We start from the raw sequence: 17355 nt of genomic DNA, 5'->3' as shown, positions 1-17355 counted from the left end.
TGCACAGAGGCCTCAGGCTCAGAATCCACCCAAGCAGGCCTTGAACTCACTTCCTCTGCAAATGACCGCAGGGCACTGGACACTTCTCCCCAGCCTTCCCAGGCAGGTTCCCTCTCATTCCCGCCTCGTCCCAGCCCCTCTGCCCCAGCCGTGGGCAGGACTGCCACCCAAGCCTGGAGCTGACCTGCCACCAGCACTCACTCTGTGGGCCGAGGAGCCTCCATCCCGCAGGCAATCTTACTCCAGACCACGGGGCTCCCACAGCTCCTGCACCAAGATGCTGCAAGCTGCCCCACAGGGTGCGGAGGGGAAGCCTGTCTTTCAGTGACCAGCAAACGTCAGACCCCACCCATCCCCTCTGCTGGAGCTGGAGAAGAGGCAAACCACCCACAAACTCCTTGGTACTCCTGACCCGTCTCGGTTCCCAACATCCGCCTGACAAAAAGGCCGGGGAAGTGGACCGCAGAAGCCGCTGGGACGGAAGGGGGTGGGCCTGCTGCTGTGCCTGGGCCTGGCCCCCACATCCCACATGACAGCCCTTCCCCTGGCCCCACTCTGCAAGGAAGTGACAGAAACATTGACAGAATACCAGGGGGCCTAGGAACCTTGGTCCTGCAGGGACGTGTGCAGCCACAGGGGGCTGCGCCCGCACTGCCAAGTTCCTGTATCCCTTCCGGTGGTTCTCCACCTCCAGTTCCCTGGGCAGGCAGGGCTGCCTCCTGGCTCTCAGAGATTTTACAGCTGGCTGTGGATGTTAGACGGTGCTAACTGGTTGGGCACTGTGGTTCATGCCTGTAATCCCAACACTCTGGGAAGCCATGGTGACAGGATCACTTGAGCCCAGGAGTTCAAGGCCAGCCTGGGCAACACAGCGAGAGCTGGGCGTGGTGGTGTGCACCTGTGGTTCCAGCTGCTTGGGAGGTTGAGGTGGGAGGATCGACTGGAGTCAGGGAAGTTGAGGCTGCAGTGAGCTGTGATTGTGCCACTGCCTTCCAGCCTGGGTGATGGAGCAAGACCCTGTCTCCAAAAAAAGTAAAAGTTGGCTGGGGCCAGGTGTGGTGGCTCACGCCTGCAATCCCAGTACTTTGGGAGGCCAAGGCAGGTGGATCACCTGAGGTCAGAAGTTTGCAGCCAGCCTGGCCAACATGGTGAAACCCCATCTCTACTAAAAATACAAACATTAGCCTGGCGTGGTGACAGACACCTGTAATCCCAGCTACTTGGGAGGCTGAGGCAGAAGAATCTCTTGAACCTGAGAGGTAGAGTTTGCAGTGAGCCGAGATCAAGCCACTGCACTCCAACCTGGGGGACAGAGTGAGCCTCTGTCTCCAAAAAATAAATAAAATAAAAATAAAAGGTGCTAAGTGCACTCTCATGCTCATAGGTCCATCAAGGGGTGAGCAGGTACACAAAACATGGCTTATCCACACAGTATTTTCTTCAGCCTTAAAAATGAGAAAAATGCTGACACTTGCTGCAAAACAGATAAAACTGGAGGACATTCTGCTGAGTAAAATAAGCCAGACGCAGGCAAACCCAGCATCCCTCCACTCGCACTGGTCCCCCGAGCAGCCACACTTCAGGTCGAGACACAAAGTGGAATGGGGTTGCTGGGGCTTGGGGAGAGCAGCGGGGAGCTAGCATTTATTGAGCGCAGAGCTTCGGTTTGGGAAGATGAGAAAGTTCTGAAGGCGGAGGGTGGCAGTGGCTGCACAACACGAATGTACCTCACGCCACAGAACCGTGCACTTAAAAACGGCTAAAATGGTGAATTTTGTGTTATGTAGATGTAGGCAAGAGGAGGAGGGGGGAGAGAGGAATTCATTCACAATGCCCGGACCCCACCTCTGAACTCAGTCGCAGGTCATTTCCCGGGCGTGGCTTCCCAGTCTCCAGACAGCAACTGCCCGGCTTCTGGAAGCCCCTCCTCCCCGAGACCCCCAGCGGCGTCCAGCAGGGCCGTCCCTAAGCCTCTGTGGGGGTGATGCTCTAGGCTGTACCCATGGTGCCACAGGGCTAGGGCTGACCGAAACTGACGGTGCCACGGGGCTAGGGCTGACCGAAACTGACGTGCCACGGGGCTAGGGCTGACCGAAACTGACGTGCCACGGGGCTAGGGCTGTGACCGAAACTGACGGTGCCACGGGGCCAGGGCTGTGACCGAAACTGGGGAGATTGTAGGGGAACATTGGTGCTCAAGTGCAAAATTCCACTCTGTCTTTCCACAGCACACCTGGGCTGTCTGACTCCATGGGGGACCCACATCTTGGGAAAGCTGGGTGGACAGCTGAGAGCAGGGCACATCACTGTCATCTGAGACACTCAGGACCCCTGCCGGCAAAGGAACCCCAAAACCCAGCCTGGCTCTGCTGGCACACTCATGTCAACACTCCCAGCCTTGGAGTCTGTTCCTGGGGTTCTCCTTTGACCTGGTTCCAACGTGTCAGTAGTTTCCTCAAGAATTAGTTACAAAAAGTCTTTAACATGGTGTTCACTCTTAAAAAACAAAGGTGTTAAATAAAGCAACAGTCTTCTTTTTGAATAGTTTAATAGTTGCTATTTAAATAAGGCTTTGGGGTGCTTTTCCACATTTTTAGGTTTTTTTCTTTATGTGTACACCTTGCAAGATGTATCATTAACTCATGAAACCACCAGCTCCGCAGGCAATGAAAAGGGAGGTAGAAAGAACGCCAGAGGCCGGGCGCGGTGGCTCACGCCTGTAATCCCAGCACTTTGGGAGGCCGAGGCGGGCAGATCACAAGGTCAGGAGAACAAGGCCATCCTGGCTAACACTGTGAAACCCCGTCTCTACTAAAAAATACAAAACAAAATTAGCTGGGCATGATGGCGGTGCCTGTAGTTCCAGCTACTCGGGAGGCTGAGGCAGGATGAGGCAGGAGAATGGCGTGAACCCAGGAGGCGGAGCTCGTAGTGAGCCGAGATCGCGCCACTCACTCCAGCCTGGGCGACAGAGCGAGACTCCGTCTAAAAAAAAAAGAAAGAGAAAGGAGAGAAAGAAAAGAAAAGGAAAGGAAAGGAAAGAAAGAGAAAGAAAGAAAGAAAGAAAGGAAGGGAAGGAAGGGAAAGGAAGGAAGGGAAGGAAGGGAAGGGAAGGAAGGGAAGGGAGGGAAGGAAGGAAAGGAAGGAAGGAAGGAAGGAAGGAAGGAAGCCAGAAAGGTGGGACTGTGTGTTCTGGTGCATGGGGCCCGCCCCTGAGGAAGGTGCCAGCTGTCCCTGGAGAGCAGAATCACCAGGCCAGGGAAAGCCATGCGGGTTCGAGAACCTGTGCCATGGCCATGCTGGGCAGGGCCCAAGGGGTGCCCAGGCATCTGCCCACTGAGAACACTGTTAGTGCAGAGGGATCCACAGGAGGAGAGAGCGGCGCCAGGGTCCCAGAGAAGGGCAAGGGTCTCTAACCCGCCACCCACCCGTGCCCTGGGGGTCTCTGTCAGGCTGCTGGGAGACACAGAGACTCTGAGGTCGTGTCTCGAGGGTGGCTACCGGGGGAGGCTGAGCAGAGTCTGGAGACATTTCTGGCTGTTGTCTGACTGGGAGGAGGGAGGGTAGGTGCTGCTGGCAAAGGGTGGGTGGAGGCCAGGGATGCCTTTAAGCATCCTACAGCGTACAGGGCGGCTCCCACTACGGAGGACGTCCTGCCAGAGACACAGCAAAGTGGGCTGGGGCTGGGGAGGCTGCAGCCTGGTGCCAGCCTCACATTGGCAGGCGGGCGCTGCAGGAGGCTTGCGGAGAGCATGGCGGCTGCAGGAGGCTTGGCGGGACCCACGGCAGCCATGGGAGCCTTGGCGGGACCCACAGCACTGTGGGAGGCTTGGCAGAACCACGCAGAACAGATCGTGGTGGGAATGAGGCTGCGCCGACTAACAATAACTCCACTCACCCGAACGGCCACACCAGCCTGTGAGGAGGACAGGGCCGAGCCCGCTGGCAGGTGGGGAAACTGAGGCCCACAGAGCAGCGAGCCTAGTCCAGACCCAGGCCCACCCCACCCTCCTGCCAGCTGGTGTGGACTCTCCTTAAGGAGCTTCAGGCTCTACAGCAGTTCCTCTCTGCTCATGCGTCTGACATGAAGTGACCAAGTCCCACACACTGAGTCCCCTCTGTCCCGGGGCTGCCGGTGCCTGGGTCCTCGGAGAGGCTGTGGGGTTGGGGGCTAGAGGTCCTCGTGGGTGGAGCTCAGGTCCACCCTCTGGGCCTGTCCAAACACCAGGAAGGTGCACAGCCCCAGGTTGCTGATGATGGCCACAAGGTTGAACAGGCAAGTCCAGGAGCCCGTGGTCTCGATCAAGTAGCCGCCCAGACACACACCCACGACACCTGCCCAAGAGAGGCCCAGGCGGGCTGAGCATTCCCGGGCAGCCCAGGCCCCATGCCCACCCTAGGTCCCAGGGTAGTGCCGGGGAAGGGCTAGGGGTCTAGCGCCTGATAGAAGCCCCCACGGTTCCCAGGGCTGAATTCGGTGTCCCAGCTGTGGGTCAGGCTCAGACTTGGAGGGTCTTGGAGGGGCAAAGATCTCAAAGGCCATCCAGGAAATGGCCTGGTGATGAGCCCTCCTTGTCCCGCTGAAGGGGAAATGGGAGCCACAGGCCGGCCCAGGCGAGGCTGAGCTGGAGAAGGAGCCCCCACCATCCAAGGCACTCAGTAGGCCAGGTGGTGTCCGGGGACCCTGGGCTGCCAGGATTGGAACCTATTTATGAGTCAGGGCAGATGGCGACCCTTGAGCCACCTGCTGTCAGCAAAGTCCAGTGGAACCTGGAAGGCCTGCTCTGGGGTCTGTGCCCTCCCCTGACACCGGGACCCTCTCTGAAGGGAAGCACACCCCACCCTGCAGCCCCTCGGTGGGCTCAAACCCCACAGACAGGGGAACTCCTGGGCGCAGAGCCCCGCCCCTCACCTGCCAAGGCTCCAGCTGTGTTGGCCACACCTGTGAACAGGCCAGAGCGAGAGAGAATATGGACGGTCAGCGAAAGCCGTCTGGGATCTCCCATGGCCCACCCACCTGGAGGCCCAGGGAGGGCCAAAGCTGGGGTGGGCAAGGTCCTCACCAAACAGAAAGCCGGCGCAGGACGGGGCCAAGTCCTGGATGTTAACGGAAATGCCACTGCGAGGAGGAAAGAGGGTGGTGAGCGGCCAAGGGGCTGGGAGACGCTCAGGCCTGCTCCCTGGCCAAAACGCTCCAGCCCTGCACACCACGCCAAGCCGAGCCCCAGCCGCCCGTCTTCATGGAGGACCTGGTGCAGGAAGCGTCTCCTGAGAGTAAAGCACTATGGGGAAAGCACGTTCGCACCAATCACACACACGTGCTGCTCACTGATGGGAAGTGCAGGTTCCCACAGAACTCCTATTGAGTCTTCGATGCAATCGCTGCCCAGCAGCTTGGGAAGGGGGTGAAGTGTGAGGAAGAGACTCAGAGAGAGGCGGACAGAGATGCCTCTTCACATGCACGGGCCTGGGGCATGCTGGCAGCACGGTGGCTCTGGTGGATGGAGCAGTCGGCCCTCACCTGTGGTTGAAGGTCTGGAGGCCGATGGAGGCTGATGCAAAGACCACAGACTCACAGAAGCTGGAGGTGTGGCCCAGGCACAGAGCAAAGACGCTTGAGAGGCCAAGGCCCATGCCCTGCAGGAAAGCACCACTGTGATGGGCAGGCACCCGGCCTGCCTGCAGCTGGGCCCTCTCCTGACTCGGCCGCCCGACAGCTGCCCTGGGCACACTGCACAAGGGTCAGGTCAGCTGGGACCGAAAGCCTCTCTTGGACCAGGACCCCGGAGGAGATCTGGGAGGAGGCCCCAAGAATCAGCCCCGCTCCACAGGAGAGGCCCTATTCGACGTGGGCAAGCCCAGGCCTGGGCCCAGAGGGGCACAGGATGCTGACCCCAGCCTGCCCCCCGACAGCCGTCTAAACAGCCCCCTCTGGACCCCGGGGCTGGGCACGTGGGGAGGCCTGGCATTTGCCTGGTCCCAGACATCAGGTGACTTGGGGACACAAGCCTGTGGTCCTGGGAGACCCTGAACAAAGCAGGGATATCCAGAAAGAATGACTGGAATGATTCTCCTACCTGCATGAGTTTCCGCACCGTGATGGCTCTGTAACCTACAGGGGAGGGACGGCTGTGTAACCTACAGGGGAGGGACGGCTGTGTAACCTACAGGGGGAGGCCAAGGAAGGGGCTCCCATTAGGCCTTTCGTGCTGGCACCCCAGGCAGCGCCCAGAGGGGGTCCCATCCTGAACAGCTGCAGAGGGGCAGCAGGGGAGGAGGAGGCTTGGGGCTCAAGACAGCTATCCCGTGCTGTGGGCAAAAACGTGCGCACACACGTGTGTGTGGCACAGCTACAAGGCAGCGCCTATGCCCTTGGAAGGTTCCCAAGGCGTGGGTCTGGGCAGAAACACAGAAGAACGGCCACACAGCAGTTACAGAGGTGGGGCGAGCGGCCCCACTTCCTCTGCTGTTCCAGATTTTCCAGCTTTTCCACAACGTGTGTGTATTCCTTTTGCAATTAGGAAAAACACGAACATTCTAAGAATAGGCATACATGTGTGGAGAGAGCATGTGGGCACGTGTGTGCATCCGCCTGTACCTGTCTGTGAGGACACTGCACTAGGGGAAGAAACACGCAGCCCACTCGGGGCTCATCCCAGCGTGGGTCTGGAGCACATGGAACAAAGACAGAAGCTCTTCCAAAGGTTCAAGGATGTTTGCAACCTCTGACCCCACCAGGTGCCTTCCCAGAGGGTCAGGGGCTGCATCTGGCCCCCAGGGGCAAGCTCCACGGTCACCGTGAGACCAGACCCTCTCACCACAGTCTAATCCCACCCTTTGAGGAGGAGGCCGAGCCTGGAAAGAAGTGCCCCTCTGTCCCAGCTCTCCATGTGCTGAAGCTGCACCCCCAGGAGAGGAGCATCTTGCCTCTTGAAAGCGAGGCGAATCAGGGTGTGATCCCCCGCCCCGGTCCCCTCCGCGGGGCTCACCCTGATTGATGAGATGATCAGAGAGAAACCCGCTGAATAGACTGGCAGGAATCGCCACCAACCAAGGCACCACGTTGAAGATCCAACCCTGCAGGGGGAGTGTGGCCTCAGAGGGGCAGGGCTAGCACCCGGCCATCTGGAAGAGGATAAGCAGGCTGGACAGCCCCCCATGCCCACCACTGCCCAGGAAAGTTCTCCGCAGGGCCAGCCCTGCTCCTGGGAATGTGCAGCTCTGGAGTCTTGACCACCACCCGGGGGGGCAGCAAGACAACCTCAGAGAAGGAACCGTACTGACCGCAGGTGACCCCTCTGTCCACATCCCGGGTCCTGCACCGGCCTCCTCGGGCCCTGACGTCGGGCTCTGCAGGCCAGCAGGTCACCGGTGAGGGCTGGGAGGGCTGCAGCCACAGCCGGAAGGCACCGAGCGCCCACATCATTTCCAGCCTCAAACACAGAAACCTGCCCCGAGCATGGACTGGGTCCTCCCCAGAGGAAGAGCCTGGCGGTGCCAGGACCCTCGGAGTCCAGGAGGAGCCGAGGGTTCCACCATCTGCAGGCCAAGGACCCTCAGTGCCTGGTGCAGCTCAAGCCTCGTGCCTTCTGGGCGCTCCTTCACCCTGCAGGAGCCCCCGACTCACCTTGGCGTTGGGGAAGGTCTCCTTGAAGAAGGTGGGCAGCCAGGAGATGAGGACGAAGAAGGAGCAGGCTGCAGAGAGCTGGGAGATGACGGCTGCCCTGCGGGGCCCAATGGTGGACCATGACTCTGGTGCTGCGCAAGCTGGCCGGGCCTGTGGGACCCACCCCGAGAGGCCTCCCCTGGGGGCTAGAGTCCCACCTCTCTGAGCCCTAGGCCCTGCTGGCTCAGGGGCTGTCAGATCCAGCCAGGTTCACACCCCCATGGGCACCGGCCGCTGCTCCAAAGGGCGGCACAGGTCCCAGCTCACCAGACAGCAGGCTTCCGGAAGAGCCGTCTCCAGGGGACTCTGCTGTGCCTGGACACCGGCAGGCCTTGGGCCAGGACTCCCAAGGCCAGGACGAGATCTGAGGGAGCAACGGTTTCAAAGTGATGGCTATCAGGGCGGGAGGCGCCGTCCGTTTCCAAAGGATTGGGGATTGGGGGTGGTTCCAGAGGGGTCAGCAGCCCTCGTCCACACCTCAGGCTGCACACGGGCGCCAGCCTTCCGCCCACACCTCAGGCTGCACACGGCCTCCCGTGGCCTTCCCTACCAGGCACCTAACCGCGCTCTGAACGACCCTCCACACAGCATCCTCCAGAGCCCCGTCCTGGCCACCCAAAGGCTCGGCTCCTCCTGCACCCTGCCTTGACCTGCCCAGCAGGTCTTCCTGGGTGTCTGCCTTAGCCCTAGATGGAACCTTCCAGACCGAATTAGGTGGCAGAGCCGCTGACAGCTCAGCACCTGAGCACTTTGCCTCACTGCCGGATTCTTTGAGAGGTCAAGGCCGCTGTCTCCGGGCTCCTGCTCCAGGCTGCTCAGTGGCTGCCACCAAGGGAGGAGGCACTGGGCAGCCGTGGTGCCCGGCACTAGCCCACCCGGCCTGCGTTACCTTTTCCACTCAGCAGGTACCTGTACACGTACCACACCCAAAGCAAGGTGAGGCCGCCGGAGAAATAGAAGACGCTCTGCCAGCCGTACCATTCCAGGAGCAGGGAGCCCACTGCCCCGGTCAGCAGCGTCCTGCAAAGACAGGGGGAGCGTGGCCAGGTCCCTCAGCGGCACCCCTTGGGCGAGGAGGGGCCTCTCAGAAACCCCACCTTGGTGCAGGCTGAGCCCCTGGAAAAGAAGGTGTTTTCATCGCCTTCAGAGCGGCAGCTCAGAAGCCCCCGTCCCGGCCTATTTTGTTAAGGACTTTGGACACACGGGGCAGTCGGGCCAGTCGGGCGGCTGCTGTGGAAACTCACGTTGTTTTCACATCTCGCTTCTAGGGCTTCACACTGGCCCACAATTTGTCATGTGGATCCTTTTCAACTAAATGGCACCGAGGAGGAGACGGTGATGAGAATGTACTACAGTGAAACTCCACACGGTGTTTGTGCCTCAAACCTCATTGAGATTAAAATTCAAAATATTTCTAGATGCAAAAATACCATGATGGCCAAATCCAACAACCCCCATCCCCTGTCCCCGTGATCTCATTGTCCCAAATAGCTCCTCAGAGGCTCCCTTCTGGGTGCAACCTGGCTGGCAGCCCAGCCCCCATCTGCTGCAGAGACCCCTCCGCTGGCACCTGCGGGAACACTTAACATCATGGCAAAAGGAGGAAGAGAGAGACCCAAAGCGGGGCCTGGCATCCAGATGGGGCCTCCTTCCTCCCGCTGAGCCTCTGTGGGGTGGACACAGCTCCTGGGGCAGCAGGGCTTGGCCTTGGGCACCAGGACGGGCTGGGGTAGCACTCTTCCTGCCCCTTCCAGTCCACACTTGACCCTCTCTCTGCTCCCCACCTGGGTGCAGAAAAACCGCAGGACACCCAAAGAAACCAGGTTTTGGAGAAGTGAGGATTCATTCTTTTAGTAGGAGTATATCCCCTCTGGTTTATCTGAAATTCACATTCCTCTGGGCAGTCTGTTTTTATCTGATGAATCTGGTCACCCTGGGCCTGCCTGGGGCTGCTCCTGGCCCCACCTACAGGGGCCGCCTCCGCCCCTCTGAACCTCAGCAACAGTAACATGAGGGCCCGAGCCCAGCGATTAGGAAGCCCCTGTCAGCTCCTGCACCTATCCACCCTGCTACAACCATTGGGAAGGTCTCCCACCCCAGGCCCGGCCTCCATCCAGGTTGCCAGCATCGCTAGAGGGTCTGGAGCTGCCCAAGGAGTGGGCACTGGGAAGGAGGACCAAGGGGCACAGGGTTACCGCCTTGTGGATGAGGACAAGCCGTCCTCCAGCCAGCTGAGAGCCCACCCTGGTCCAGACGCTGCAGGGCTCACAGACCCTCCTGTCGGGGTGGGGCCAGCAGAGGGTGGGGTGGCATCTGGCTTCATTAGCACAGATGAAAGAAAATGAGATATGGCCACTCCCCCAACCCATGTCCCCAGGTCCCAGCCTCATCACCTGCCAGCCACTCCAGAAAGGCAGAAATATGCACAAAGCAAGCGCGGTGCCTGGGGCTGGCACCTGCAGAGCACAGCCTTGGGCTACAGAGCCCAAAAGGCGCCTGTCAGATCCACCTCACCCATGGTGGCCCTGCAGGCCATGTGGCCCATCCCCCACCCAGACCAGGGGCCACTTGGCAAGGGGCTCATCTGGTGGCCTCTCCTGGGCCCCGTCTGAGGCCAGGACTTACCCAAACTGGGAGCCGGCGCCCACCATGCTGTAGGTGAAGGCTCGCTCACTGTCCCGCACCTTCTGTGACAGCAGGCTGGTCAGGGCAGGGAAGTAAACCCCTGCAGCGAGTGGAGGGAGAGTCTCTCGGGGTCCATCCAGGGAGGCTCATCCCGGCCCATCTGCTCAGGTTTGGGCTGTGATTCCAGAGGACGTCCACCTGTCCCTCTCGCTCACCTCACCCACCCGAGGGACCAGCAGGGCAGGGTTTTTTGTGCCACTGAGGAAACAGACTCCTTTTGGGCAAGGCTCGCTCAGGGTCATGCCACCCGCATAGCTGCGGGAAACACCCCTGCTTCGAAGCCAGCCCTCCCATCCCACGAACACGCACACGCACATGTGCACACTCTCACCGCCGGCCTCCAGTTGTGCTCTACAGAGTCCTGGCACCAACACACACACGCAGCATGTGCACACGCACCTGCACACGCACGGGTCCACCAGCACACCACTTCTTGGCAGTGCTGCACGGTGCTCACATTGACGCAGATACACGCATATGCACGAAGATACACAGCTGCATGCACAGAAACCTGCCACACACGTGCACAGACACATCCTTCCCCCAGGAAACCTGCCTTTCTCTGTTGTATTAACTGAGCTTCCTCCCAGGATCTCTTTTGGATCAAGCGTTCTCGGCCGCTTTAGAAGTTTGGAAACCACCTTACCACCCCATGCAGCCCCACATCCAGAGGGCTCTGAGCCTGGCATTGTGAGGGGAGGCACCACGGAGCCACTGTGACAACAGAAGCTTGTACCCCAAACCCACGGGCCCTGTCTACAAGGCGCTGATGCTACCCTGCAGGAGGGCATCGTCAAACAGACGGCCACACACAGGAAGCGCCTGCCTGGCCAGTGCCTGTAACTTTTAATCGCAGAGCGCTCACTCACAGGCTCACGGCTCAGAGGCAGGGCCTATCACTCACTCCCTCGAGGGAGGCTGGGGGCCGCCTGGCGGGGCTCCGTGGGGTTCCCTCCAGAAGTCCGATACCCCACAGCAAGAGCCACAAGTCTTGGGACACCCGGCGTCTCTGCTCTGCCCGAGGACAGCGTGCACAAACACGGCAAAGCCAGCCACAGGTGGTGCCCATGGTTACCACGCGGCTGCCATTGCTACCCCCCAGACCCCCAGAGTAGGCTTGTGGGCACAGGATGACATCTGACATTGAGACGTGCCAGACTTTGAAGGTTTCTAGAAAACAGAATGTGCCACAGGTGCCAAGTCATCGTAGCACAACAAGCTGGCCCCCACAGAGGAAGCACAGCTGGAGCTGGCAGTGAGCCCACGGGGTCTGGCTGCCTGCTGGGTCCCCAGAGCTGCCCACGAGGACAGCTGCCTGCCCCAGGGCTGAGGGTCTTCTCAGTGACACCTAGGAGGCATTGGTCAGCCCAGTCTGAGGCAGTGCCACTGTTTTCTTCACAGCTTCAGCCTTAGGACCCTCCTCCCTCACCCCGAAGACCCTTCAGTAAACAAAGATGAGGCCCCCACCCCCCGCCAGGCCTGTCCTCCCTCCAGGTGGGTGCGATTTGTTCGTCCCTCCCCTCCTCAAGCTCCTGCAGTGAGACCTGGGCAGTGCCTGGGGAGGTGGTGATGCTGGAGGGGCTGGCTCTGGGATGGGGTCTCACAGTAAACACACAATCCTAAGTCCTCAGTTGCACTCACTGCACCCTCTTCTGAGGGTGGGCCATGCACAGGGCCCGGTGGGCACTGGTGGTAGGGCCCTTGTTCTCATGTGAGACCCTGTGACCATGAGAGTGGCCTCTCTCCTGGGCAGACCCCCTTCCTCTGTTACGGAGAGAGTCCCAGGCAGCACCTTCCAGGTGTCACCTTGTGGGGTGAGAGTGTGGAGAGGGAGGAGAAAGAGACCTGGGAGGGAACTCCCCAAAGTCTGGACTTGGGGGAGAGGGAGGGCAGAGGTTCTAGGGGAGCCATGGCCAGGGCTCTGAACCTGATGCCGGCTCAGGAAGGTAGGGGGAGTCCTCAGTGGGGAGTCTGGATGGCCCAGGACACTGGGGGAGGAGTAGCCAGGCCGGGAACTGCCAGTGGGTGGGGCAGCCAGGCAGGCTGGGGTGGGGTGGGCAGGCCCCTGCAGGCTGGAGGCCTAGCTGTTTTTCCAGGGGACCTCAGACAAGTAGGGGCCCCCCAAAGCCCCCTTGGCCCCCCACCCACCTTGTTCTCCTGACAATTAAGGCGCTCCAAGGCCCTAGTATTGGAGGCATCATCGGAAACATGTGACCAAAATTCACAAAACCCAGAGTCCCACAGCAGGTCCCTTGCAGCTGGAATCCACCACTGAACTAAGGTGTTTGGTAACAAAATTCAGGGGCAGGAGCAAATTCACTACGCAGGTGTCCTCTGTGATCCTGTGTGTCACTGCAGAGTGTGCACTTACAGAAGGCACATGCATGGCCACACGTACACCCGCATATGGGCACGCTCACGCACGTACACACGCATATGGGCATGCATACGTACATACACATGGATATGGGCACGCACACACACGCATACAGGCATGCACACCACCTGCACACACACGTGCACACTCACACGTGTGCATGCACCAATATGTACACACATGCACAGCACACACGCTCACACTGCTTGCACACACGCATCTGCAGGGACATACGCACTTGCACATGCACCAACACTGGTGTACACATGCATGCAGGCATACCCATACACACACTTGTACACTACCTGCCCAATGCAACGCGGTGGACTGCACACACATCCGATGCACACTCCCCTTGTCTCCCCACCCTGGTGCCAGAGAGCGTGAGTGGAAGTGCCTCGAGCGGCCCCGTTACCATTGGAGCAAGCATTGAGATGCGTTGAGAAGGTCATGAAGGTCCGGTGCGGCACTGCTCAGCTGAGCGAGCAGCGGGGTGACGGTTGTGATGGAGCCCCAGGCAGAGGCTGACAGCAGGATGACCTTCTCACCCCCAATCCTGGAGGGGAGACAGAAGGCGGTGAGGATGTGGCTGCGCAGGACCAAGGAGCACCACCCTGACTCAGGGCCGCCCTCGAGTGGGTGCTCGGAGATGGGCCTGGCCTGTCTGCCTCTACAGGGCCTGCTCATGACCCCAGAGCTGCCTCGTGAGGAGACCAGGTACTCCAGGGGAGCCGCCTGCCTCCTCTGCCTGCAGGGCCCTGGGGCTTTGCCGCGCCTGGCCTCTCCCCTCCCAGCTCCCATCTTCCTCCGGGTGTCTTCGCCCAAATTTATCCACCAAGCTCCTTCCCTGGGAGTTGCATCCTCTGTGTGCAGCAGCACAGCCAGCCCACTGGCCTCTGGTGGCCCCAGTGGAGCAGCCCCCACCAGCCTGGAGACGGGGAAGGGGGCAGTTACCGGTCCCCGAGGTGGCCGCCCACAACCTGCGTCAAGCAGTAGCCCCAGAAGAAGCTGCTGAGTACGATGCCGGCCTCCTTCTTGTTCCAGCCAAAGTCCTGGCTCATGGAGACAGTGCAGATGGGCATGCTGGAGCGGGTGCAGTACAGCAGGCATGTGCCCAGCAGCAGCGTCCCTGTCCATGCCTGGCACTCGGGCCTGAGGGAGAGGAGATGGTCAGGCCCTGGGGAGGCCGCACGGCCCTGCTGCTTCGAGTTTGTCACTTAGAGACCTCCCCCGAGCTGGGGGACGTGGGACTGAATGGGGACAGCTTCGATGGAAGGCAACTTGGCAAGCATTCAAACGCCTAATCACACCTGTCTGCTGACCCCTGGGAGGACACAGGCAGCCAGAAATGAGGCACAGTGACGGCTGGGAGCAGCCGAGTGGCCAGCACTCAGGCAGGTCACAGCAACAACTCATCCCCACAAAAGGTGCCTGGGCTGGGCTCTGCTTATTCCCCACGACCGGCGACCAGGCCACCAGGCCCCCAAAGCCGAGGACCAGCAGCACGTGGTGCCACATTCTCAAGCCTCCCTCGGTCCAGGCAGGTACCAGGCAGGCACCAGGCAGGAATGACAGCTGAGAGCCCACTGACTGTGGGGGTGGGGTGTGGTGGGCAAGGGGCCCCCAGAGCGGCCAGGTTGAGGCAGCACAGGGGGTCCTAGCTGAGAACCTCAAGGCAGGTGGGGCTGGGTGGCCAGGGGAGGACACAGTGCCAGGGGGACGGTTGGCCCCTTGGAGGAAGCTGGGCAGGGGTGAGGCCTTCCCAGCCAGGGCCTCTGAATTCCGCACATGGCTCCTGGCTCCTGTGCAAATGAGGCTCCTTGGCTGCTGTTGTCCCTGATTAAAGAGAGTTATAGGGAAGCTCCATCCCTGGGTCCTGTGGTTGAGCCAAAGGCACCCGTTGGGGGTGAGCTGGGAGGCTGCTGGGGTGTGCAGATGTGTGAGGAGAGGTGCACGGGCTGCAGGGCCATGGGGGTCAGCAGGACTCAGAGCAGCATACAGGGCTGGACATGGACAGTCCGCTAGATACGCAGACTTCTCTCTGTGCCCTGAGATGGATGGGGGCACTGAGTGGGGCCCCAGATGGGGAGGTCGCCTGGGGGAGCTTGGTTTGGAACTTGCTGAGTCAGATGCTGGAGAGAGGGCTTGGGCAGGGTCAGCACTGGATCGGCAGTGACTCTCACAGAGGAGGGAAGGGCCTGGGAGACAGGATTCCCCCATCCCTGCCTCAAGCTGGGGGAGGGGAATTAGAGGATTTCCCACTGGCCACTTCCGATTTTTGTGAAGCAGGTGAGGATGGCCCCTGAGAGTACGGGCTGTCAGGAGGGCAACAAGGACAAACAGCCACTGCGAGGCAGGGGTAGGGGCCAGGTCCTGATGGCACGCTGGGTGCTGGTCACCCCTGGGAGGCCAGGTCTGCACAGTGGGGAGGGGAAGTTGATGCCAGGGTCCAGCCAGGGCTCCAAGCCTGGGGCCTGAGTCCTGGCCAGCGAACCAAAGGGGTTCAAGGTATTAGTGCTGGGAGTCTTGATGAAGGGCAGGACTGAGGACTGGCAGGCCAAGGAGAGAAGGTCAAGGGTGAGGGCCAGGGTGCCATATGGACAGCCCCCGTGGACTTCAAAGTCACCCAAGAGAATGGCAGGAGTCAGCTGAGGAGGCTGCAGCCAGGAGCCAAGAGCCAGCATCACCAGGGATAGGGGACATCCAGGAGGAGGAGGCCACATGGGCCTCAAAGAGAACAGGGGAGAGGGTGACCAGCAGACGAGTCGGACACTGGAGAGTCTCACCCCACCCTTCCCAAAAGGTCCTGTCTGCCTGTGCGGGGAGCCAGCTGCACTCAGGGGGTGTGCTCCCAAGAACCTGCCAGAGTGGACGAGGGTGTGCCATGGACAGAGGGGTAGGTATCTGGCCTTCCTGGTGCTCTCTGCAAGTCTGTGCCTGGACGCTTCCCACAGCAGAAAAGACCACCAAGTCAGGCACTTGTCGGTCTTGACCATGACCTTGACCTTGACCATGCCTGAGGTCAAAGCCAGGCCAGCCAGCTCACACTCCCAGTCCTGGTGAGGGAGGCCCAGTGAGATCTTAGAGGCAAGAACAGCTAGCTTCAACACCTCCCGCTCTGCCAGAGGCTGTCCCGCTCCAGCCCCTCCCCACATCAGGGCCAACCATTAACCCCTGAAGTCTGGAGAAAGTCGTGTGGGAGGAAGTGCTGTCTGTCCTGGAACTTAGCTGTGAGTGTGGTTTCACCAGCATCATTTGCAGCTTCCACTCTGGGACAACTGGCTTGCCCCATATCTGGCTGTGGCCTGGGTCTGGGGACTAGGTCTGCTCCCTGGGTTACCACAGGACACAGTCCTCACTGCCAGCCCGCCTAACCCAGTACAGCCCTGGCCTCCATGCCCTGCCCTGGCATGGTTGATACCCGCAGCTCTGTTATTTATCTGGCCCCAGGCTCTCTGTAAACAGTTTGCATTGACTTAACGCAGGAGGCTTGCAGAAGGGACATGGCGGCCCCACTATTAACTTTCCACTAAAAGTCACACAGTCCAAAGGTGCCTTTAAAAAGGAGCTTTAGGGCCAGGTACAGTGGCTTATGCCTGTAATCCCAGCACTTTGGGAGGCGGAGGTGGGCAGATCACTTGAGCCCAAGAGTTCAAGACCAGCCTGGGAAACATAGGGAGGTCCCCGGCTCCACAAAAAGAAAAACACAACTTTAAAAATTAGCCAGGGCCGGGCATGGTGGCTCACATCTGTAATCCCAGCACTTGGGGAGGCTGAGGAGGGTGGATCACAAGGTCAGGAGTTCAAGACCAGCCTGGCCCACATGGTGAAACTCCGTCTCTACTAAAAATACAAAAAGTAGCCAGGCATGGTGGCAGGTGCCTATAATCCCAGCTACTCCGGAGGCTGAGGCAGGAGAATCACTTGAACCTGGGAGGCGGAGGTTGCAGTGAGCTGAGATCAAACCACTGAACTTCAGCCTGGGCGATAGAGCAAGACTCCATCTAGTGAGACTCCATCTCAAAAAAACAAAAACAAAAACAAAACAAAACAAACAAACAAAAAACAATTAGCTGAGAGGCTGAGTGTGGTGGTGTGCACCTGTGGCCCCAGCTGGGAGGTGAAGTAGGAGGATCACTTGAGCCCAGGAGGTCAAGGTTGCAGTGAGCCAAGATTGCACCATTGTACTCTAACCTGGGTGACAGAGATTCCGTCTTGAAAAAAAAAAGGCGGGGGGAAGGTGAGAGACCTGTGTCCAGGTGGCACCTGCCCCGCACTGTCTGGCTGTTAGCTAGAAATGGCAGAAAGCTCAGTGGCACTGATTCTCACCCCCATTGAGGCCAGCACAGTACTGAGAACACACAGCCACTCCCTGACCTCCTTGGAAGGAGGAAGTCAAGAATAGCCCTTCCAGGCAAGCAATCTGCCCTATGCTGCAGGCAGCAGCCACAGCCCCTTCTCTGAGCTGGGCAGGTGGTGCTGGCCAGGCGGGCACAAGGGCACCCTCCACAGACGCTGGGAAGACAAGGATGTCAGGCTGGAGAGGATGACCCATACAGTCAGCTGCCTGAGGGCTCACTAGGACCTCAAGCCCGGAATCCTCCATCCTGCTGGGGGCGCAGGAGGC

The 17355-nt window shown here is 59.9% G+C and overlaps 1 protein-coding gene across 1 annotated transcript in view; it reads right to left on the bottom strand.

Annotated features, from left to right (window-relative positions):
* Positions 1–3091: 3091 nt before the first annotated feature.
* The window catches only part of SLC17A9 (solute carrier family 17 member 9), a 16191-nt gene continuing 1927 nt past the window's right edge, over positions 3092–17355 (bottom strand). The window contains 13 exon segments of the mRNA XM_017881219.1: positions 3092–4335; positions 4913–4942; positions 5064–5119; positions 5522–5637; positions 6078–6112; positions 6990–7077; positions 7628–7724; positions 7934–8030; positions 8556–8686; positions 10292–10391; positions 13144–13192; positions 13194–13284; positions 13683–13880. Of these exon segments, the coding sequence (XP_017736708.1) occupies positions 4172–4335; positions 4913–4942; positions 5064–5119; positions 5522–5637; positions 6078–6112; positions 6990–7077; positions 7628–7724; positions 7934–8030; positions 8556–8686; positions 10292–10391; positions 13144–13192; positions 13194–13284; positions 13683–13880 (1252 nt within the window). The 3' untranslated portion in view covers positions 3092–4171.

Source organism: Rhinopithecus bieti, unplaced genomic scaffold (assembly GCF_001698545.2).
Source record: "Rhinopithecus bieti isolate Rb0 unplaced genomic scaffold, ASM169854v2 scaffold_12573, whole genome shotgun sequence".
Lineage (NCBI taxonomy): Eukaryota > Metazoa > Chordata > Mammalia > Primates > Cercopithecidae > Rhinopithecus > Rhinopithecus bieti.
The sequence above is the reverse complement of the archived record's forward strand: the minus strand, read 5'-3'. Positions and strand labels throughout refer to the sequence as shown.